Here is a 7,360-nt window from a genome sequence, read left to right as displayed (position 1 = left end):
GTGTTAGTAAGGTGCCTATTGTTAACAGTGAGGGGCATTAGGCATTAACCATGGGATCAAGTACCAGGGGAAGTGATGGAAGAAGTTCTCCCTCCCTTGATGCCCAAGGCTGAAACAACCCATCAGTGGGCTGTAGGCACTATACTCTTACGGGCCCAACACCCAGCCGCACAGTGCTCTTGCCACGGCTGAGCTGGCCATGCTGTGGATCCACCGGGACCGGTTGCTCATCCTGCTGCTGCTCAGGACCTGCTGACTAGGACAGTGTTGCAATGCCAGTCACTCAAACTGGGCCTGGCCACCCCCGTCATGACAGACCAAGTGTAGGGATTGGCATTGCAATCCTTGTCCTGGTGAGCAGCAGCAGGACGGGCAGCTGGTCTGGCAGATCCACCACGTGGCCAGCCCTGCTGCAGTGAACGTACTGTACAGCTGTGGGTTGGGCCCGAGGAATGGTGCCTGGTTGGCCTGTACGTTGATCAGCCTCGTTAATGGCTGTGGCTACAGCCTGCGTGCCTTCGGGGGGTTCAGTCACTCACAGGTTATTGGGCTCATGACATGATGATCTGTTGGATCCTTCTGGCCTTACACAAATAGCACCCTGCACTCTAGCCAGAATGTGCCCGTCTAGCCTGCTGTTCCCTCCTCCTGGGTCAGACAAGTGAGGCTGCCCAACCCGGTGCACCTGCCTCTCTCCAGAGCCTGATGCTTCCAGGGCAGGCACGCCCTGCCTGTGACTCCCCTGCCAAACCGGGAGCCATTGCCAGAGCTCCGGGGTGAGCCCCAGGAGAAGCCTGAGAGGGGACATGATCACAGTTTTCAAGGACGTAAAAGGTTATTACAAAGAGGAGGGAGAAAAAATGTTCTTCTTAACCTCTGAGGATAGGACAAGAAGCAATGGGCTTAAATTGCAGCAAGGGCGGTTTAGGTTGGACATTAGGAAAAACTTCCTGACTGTCAGGGTGTTTAAGCACTGGAATAAATTGCCCAGGGAGGTTGTGGAATCTCCATCATTGGAGATTTTTAAGAGCAGGTTGGACAAACACCTGTCAGGGATGGTCTAGATAATACTTAGTCCTGCCATGAGTGCAGGCGACTGGACTAGATGACCTCTCAAGGTCCCTTCCAGTTCTATGATTCCCAGGTGTCTGACGATTCTGGGCTTTGCTTCCCTTTCAGGTGACATTGCTGGAGCACACGCCAGCAGGCAGCACCATCCTCACCGTCAGTGCCATAGACAGGGACTCTGGCAGCAATGGGGAGCTCACCTACCACCTGGCTGTGCCCAGCTCCGACGTCTCCATCAACCCCAGCAACGGTAGGTGGGAGTGTGCTGCTGTGCCTAGGCCCTGGGAAAAGCAGCTCCATCCCATTCCAGCAACGGGGAGCTGTTAACTGGCTTCCTGGAGACAGAGCCATCCCCTTCGGGGCCCCACAGCCTGGAGCTGTCTTGGATATTAGGAAACACTATTTCACTAGGAGGGTGGTGAAGCACTGGAATGCGTTACCTAGGGAGGTGGTGGAATCTCCTTCCTTGGAGGTTTTTAAGGCCCGGCTTGACAAAGCCCTGGCTGGGATGATTTAGTTGGGAATTGGTCCTGCTTTGAGCAGGGGGTTGGACTAGATGACCTCCTGAGGTCCCTTCGAACCCTGATATTCTATGATTCTATGATTCTATGACTTCCCCCCCGCTGTGACCCCCATCACCAGTGGAAGTGGGTCTGGCCTCCCTATTTTGCCTTGAGGTTAATAAGTCCCCTGACTCTCTGCACCCCAGGGGGTGGGGGTGGCTTCTCGCCCCACCTTCCCCCACTCCCAACACTCTCCCCACCCCTATGCTTGTCCATTGGTGCCTGGCAGGCTCCGCGCCTGTCAAGGCTCCTTCCCCACTCTGAACTTTAGGGTACAGATGTGGGGGCCTGCATGAAAACTTCTAAGCTTAACTACCAGCTTAGATCTGGTCCGCTGCCACCACTCCCAATGTGCTAATTCCCTTCCCTGGGTAGCCTTGAGAGACTCTTCACCAATTCCCTGGTGAATACAGATCCAAACCCCTTGGATCTTAAAACAAGGAGAAATTAACCATCCCCCCTCCTTTCTCCCACCAACTCCTGGTGGATCAAGATCCAACCCCCTTGGATCTAAAAACAAGGAAAATCAATCAGGTTCTTAAAAAGAAGGCTTTTAATTAAAGAAAAAGGTAAAAATCATCTCTGTAAAATCAGGATGGAAAATAACTTTACAGGGTAATCAAACTTAAAGAGCCCAGAGGACCCCCCTCTAGCCTTAGGTTCAAAGTTACAGCAAACAGAGGTAAACACCCTAGCAAAAGGTACATTTACAAGTTGAGAAAACAAAGATAAAACTAACACGCCTTGCCTGGCTGTTTACTTACAAGTTTGAAATATGAGAGACTTGTTCAGAAAGATTTGGAGAGCATGGATTGATGTCTGGTCCCTCTCAGTCCCAAGAGCGAACTCCCCCCAAAAACAAAGAGCACAAACAAAAGCCTTCCCCCCACCAGGATTTGAAAGTATCTTGTCCCCTTATTGGTCCTTTGGGTCAGGTTTCAGCCAGTTTACCTGAGCTTCTTAACCCTTTACAGGTAAAAGGATTTTGGAGTCTCTGGCCAGGAGGGATTTTATAGCATTGTACACAGGAGGGCTGTTACCCTTCCCTTTATAGTTATGACAGTGCCCCAGCCCAGGGCTGTGCTGACTAACTTTGTCCTCATGCAGGAACGCTGTTCACCTCCCGCCGGGTGGAGCTGGATGCAAACCAGCCCACGCTGGACCTGGTGGTAGAGGTGCGTGACCATGGCTCTCCCAGCCTCTCGGCCTGGACCACAGTGCAGATCCAGGTGCTGGATGTGAATGACCACAGCCCCACCTTCCAGCAGGCGCACTACAATGCCTGTGTCCCTGAGGACCTGCGCCCGGGCACCACCTTGCTGACGCTAGAGGCGGGTGACGCTGACCTGTCCCGGGAGAACGCCGGTTTTGACTACACCATTGTCAGTGGCAACAGCGGCAATGCCTTCCAGGTGGAGAGCCACATGGGCTGGTCTCGGGGGCACCTGCGCACGCAGGGAGCCCTGGTGCTGGTGGAGGCGCTGGACTTCGAAGCCGTCCCCATCTACAACTTGACAGTGGCAGCCTCAGACCGGGGTGTGCCACAGCGCAGCACCACCGTGCCAGTGCTTGTCACCGTGCTGGATGTCAACGACAACCCGCCAGTCTTTGCCCGGGCCGAGTACCACACAGCTGTGAGCGAGAGCACCCCCCCGGGCACCGAGCTGCTGCGGCTGGCGGCCCACGATGCCGACTCGGGCCCCTATGGCCAGGTGCACTACAGCATCAGCTCCGGCGACCAGCGCAGGCTCTTTCAGCTGCATGAGGCCACAGGCGCCCTGCGCTTGGCACAGTCCCTGGACCGAGAGACCCAGGCCCTGCACAGCCTGGTGGTGCAGGCCTCTGATGGCCCCGGCGGGCACTTTGCCCTGGTGCCCATCACCATTGAAGTGAAGGACATCAACGACAACATACCCTACTTCCCGGTGGAGACACTGAGCGCCAGCGTGCGGGAGAACCTGCCGCCAGGCACCCTGGTCACCACTCTGCATGCCATCGACTCCGACACTGGGGCCTTCGGGGAGCTGCGCTACGCTGTGCTGGAGCAGGCAGTGGGGGAGCTGGGACCCCCTGAGGGCAGGGATGTCTTCTTCATCAACCGGACCTCCGGGGAACTGCGCTCCCGCCTCGCCTTTGACTACGAGCGTGCCAAGGCCTTCCAGCTGCTGGTGCAGGCCACGGACGCCGGCAACGCCTCAGCCACCGTCACCGTGCGGGTGCTGGTGACCGGCGAGGATGAGTACAGTCCTGTCTTCCTGAGCCCGGACTTCAGCTTCGAGGTGCCTGAGGGCGCCCACAAGGGCCAGAGCATTGGCCGAGTGCTGGCCACTGACGAGGACGAGGGTGTGGACGGTGTGGTGCTCTACTCTTTAGCTAAGCCCTCACCGTACTTCGGGGTCAACCAGACCACCGGCACCATCTACCTGCGCGTGGACAGCCAGCCGCAGCCAGCAGGGCGGGCCAAGCGGGAGCCGCGGGAGATGAGCCTGGAGGTGCAGGCCCGGAGCCCCCTTCCTTCCTCCCGCTCAGCCTCTGCTCAGGTCTCCATCGATGTCACCCACACCTCCTTCGGCCTGGCGCCGGACCTCAACTTGCTGCTGGTGGTAGCTGTGGCTGCCTCCCTGGGTGTGGTGGTGGTGCTGGCCGCCGTGGCCATCATCCTGGTGCTGGTCCGCTCCCGGCACCAGCAGGGACACAAGAAGCCAGAGCAGGACTCGCAGCTCAACCGCATGCAGAGTGGCTCCTTGCAGAAGCTAGGCCATGAGGAGCCGGTGCTGCCCGGCAGTGACCGCATCTACCACCAGGCCCTGCCAGGCTATGGCAGCGAATCGGCCGGACCCTACCCGCGTGGCGGCTCCCTGGACCCCTCCCACTCCAGCGGGCGTGGCTCAGCCGAGGCAGCCGAGGACGACGAGATCCGGATGATTAACGAATACCCACGTGTGGCCAGCATCACCTCCTCCATGCAGGAGCACATCTCAGCCCGTGGCCCCGACTCAGGCATCCAGCAGGACGCTGACCAGCTCTCTGACATCTCCTGTGAGCCCACCACCCTGGAGAGCGCCCAGTGGTTCAAGAGCAAGAAGGGCTCCAGCCTGCTGCTGCCTGGGCAGCCGCCCCATCTGTACCGCGAGGATGGGGGCAGTAGCACCTTCCTGGGCGTGGGCTGCGGCCTGAGCGTCTCCTCCCACCCCAAGGACTACACCTTCCCCGAGGACGGCAAGCCCTCTGTGGAGGGCTCCCTCACCGCCGTCGTGGCCAGCGAGGAGGAGCTCCGTGGCAGCTACAACTGGGATTACCTGCTGAACTGGTGCCCCCAGTTCCAGCCCCTGGCCAGCGTCTTCACCGAGATCGCCCGGCTCAAGGATGAGAGCTCCCTGCGCAAGCCCTTCCAAGCCAAGCCCAAGGCAGAGCCCAAGCCCCGCATTGATCCTCCGCCCCTCATCACCTCGGTGGCCCATCCCGGGGCCAAGTCAGTGCCCCCCCAAGCCAGCAGTGGGCAGGACCTTCCCGCACCTGTCCTCCCTGCGCCGCTCACCCATCAGCCACGAGGGGTCCATCTCCTCCTCGGCCATGTCGCCCAGCTTCTCGCCCTCGCTGTCCCCACTGGCCGCCCGCTCCCCCGTGGTGTCGCCTTTTGGTGTCTCCCAGGGGCCCTCGGCCTCCGTCATCAGCGCCGAGCACTCGCTGGAGCTCCCTGAGGAAGCTGAGCTCAGGATTTAGCCCCAGGCTCCCATGGACTCTCAGCCCCTCCTGCTATTCTCTGCATCCTCCAGTCACTGCAGGGGCGGGGGCGGAAGGGCTGGATCTGCCACCCCCACAGGCTGCTTCATTCTCAGACCCCAGCAGGTTGCTGGTTCTGGTTCCAGTCCCTCCACATGGGCTGCCAGTTCCACTGTGAATGTCAGCGCCCTGATAGGCTACTTGTGGTGGTGCCGGTCCCACTGCCTCAAATGGCTGCCGGTGCCAGACCTGCTCTCTCATGGTACTGTTTGCCCTGAGTGGTGGGGGGCCAAAGTAGTGTCCTCGCCACCCCCACTCCAGACCTCACTCCTCCAGTCCTGTGGGCCGAGCTGCCCAGCTGGGCGGGGGCCCAGGAGAAATCCCACTCCCCGCAGGCCTGTGGGGCTCCAGAATGGGGGGGAAATCTGTTTCCCACAGGCCTGTCCAGCTCCAGGATACAGGGGACCTGGGGGACGGGGTACACTAACCTGCAGGACTGGCCAAACACAGGATGGAGGGTCCTATTCCCACAGACCCCTCCAGACCAGTGGGGAACAGATCCTGTTCCCTGCAGGTTTTCCAGGGGGAAGGAGTAGGAAATCTCGTTCCCTGCCACCCCATCCAGACCCAGGGAAGGAATCCCATTCCCTGCAGGCTCGTCTGGCTCCAGGGGGCAGATCATCCACACCAGGAGCTTCCCAGCTCATTGATTCTGGTTTTTGCTGCTGAGACAAGCTGCATGGAGGAGCAGCTTTAGGAGGGCCAGAGACTGGTCACAGGGCTGCCACAGAACCTCACCTGCACCAGGGCCAGGGACACGCTTGGGCCCCTCCCATGACTGAGCCGGTCCTGAGGCCCCTGGAGGGACAGAGCAGATGGAGACAGCATGGACTGCACCTGGGGCTTTCAGCAGCCGTCAGCCCCACCTGGGTGTGCCGCTGCACCTTCTCTTTCGGCAGCAAGACAGCATCCAAAGGAGCCCCCCGCCCCCCAGTCTGTGCAGCTACAGTGCCCCCTTCCCCAGGCAGGGTGGGTCTGTGCATCCATGAGGCCTCGTCTGGGGGAGGATGTGTGCTGCTGTAATGCCCTGCTGGTGGGAGTGCAACCATGATGCCCCCTCCCCCACCAGAGGGGGGTCTGTGCAGTTGAAAGAGACACCCCCTGCCCATCTGCCCCTGGGCTGGGGTCCCTGCACCCAGCGCCTCCACTGTGGGGCCCCATATTCCCCTGTGGGAGGGGTGGACAATTGGTTGTGGCAGCTCATCTCCTCCCCTCAGTGTGGTGCTGTGAGCATGGCACAGGAACATGGTCCCGTGGAGGCTGGTCCCCACCCTCTTGCTGCCACCCGTGTCTTGCTGCAGCCCATCTTGGTGCCCCATTGTCACTCGCATGCTCAGCGCTGGCACCAGAATCAGGCCATCCTTGCCCTGTGTGTTGCACACGCCTGAACCGCAGGGCTGCACAGACTGGAATTGGACAAAGGCCAAGAGACGAGCAGCGTGCTCCCCTGCCATCCAGCACCATGCACAGCACCAAGGCTGGGTGCAGGAGCACTGAGGGGATGGCAGAGGGCCCCCCCCATCCTGCCTCAGCTACGTTTGGGGGGCTACATCTGTCTGTTCGCCTCCATCACCAGGCCTGCAGCAATAACCCAGCAGCGGGGGTAGCGCTGCGCTGACAGGGCGAGGCGGGCGCAGAGCGGAGCAGGGTGCAGCAGATGTGAACAGGCTGTGGGAGGAGAGGGGGTGCAGCCACCTAAGGTGTGACTTGGTGGGTGTGGTTGGGGGAGGGTGCAGCAGGGGAGTGGATGTGGTCAGAGTTGGTGTGGCTGGGGTGCAGGTAGGTGTGGCCAGAGGAGTGGGCGTGGCTGGGCACAGGTGTGTATGGCGCAGGCATGTATAACAGCAGGGGATAGCGTGCCCCTCCCCCTGTCCCAGCTGTTGGAGAACTTTGTGGTTTGATTGTGAAACTTTCATGCTGGAATTTTGTGGCCCCAGCCCCGCCCC

General features: G+C 60.0%; 1 protein-coding gene across 1 annotated transcript; it reads left to right on the top strand.

The window, feature by feature from the left end:
- Nucleotides 1-1,179: 1,179 nt before the first annotated feature.
- LOC112123027 (protocadherin-16-like) lies at nt 1,180-5,716 on the top strand (the record flags this gene model as incomplete). The annotated part of the gene is given in 3 exon segments (XM_026661813.2): nt 1,180-1,318; nt 2,739-5,110; nt 5,112-5,716. Coding segments are annotated over 3 exon segments (2,754 nt in total), but the record flags the coding sequence as incomplete, so codon positions are not given.
- Nucleotides 5,717-7,360: the final 1,644 nt, after the last annotated feature.

Source organism: Terrapene carolina, unplaced genomic scaffold (genome assembly GCF_002925995.2).
Source record: "Terrapene carolina triunguis isolate 2854851 unplaced genomic scaffold, T_m_triunguis-2.0 Scaffold17669, whole genome shotgun sequence".
Classification (NCBI taxonomy): Eukaryota; Metazoa; Chordata; order Testudines; family Emydidae; genus Terrapene; species Terrapene triunguis.
The sequence above is the reverse complement of the archived record's forward strand: the minus strand, read 5'-3'. Positions and strand labels throughout refer to the sequence as shown.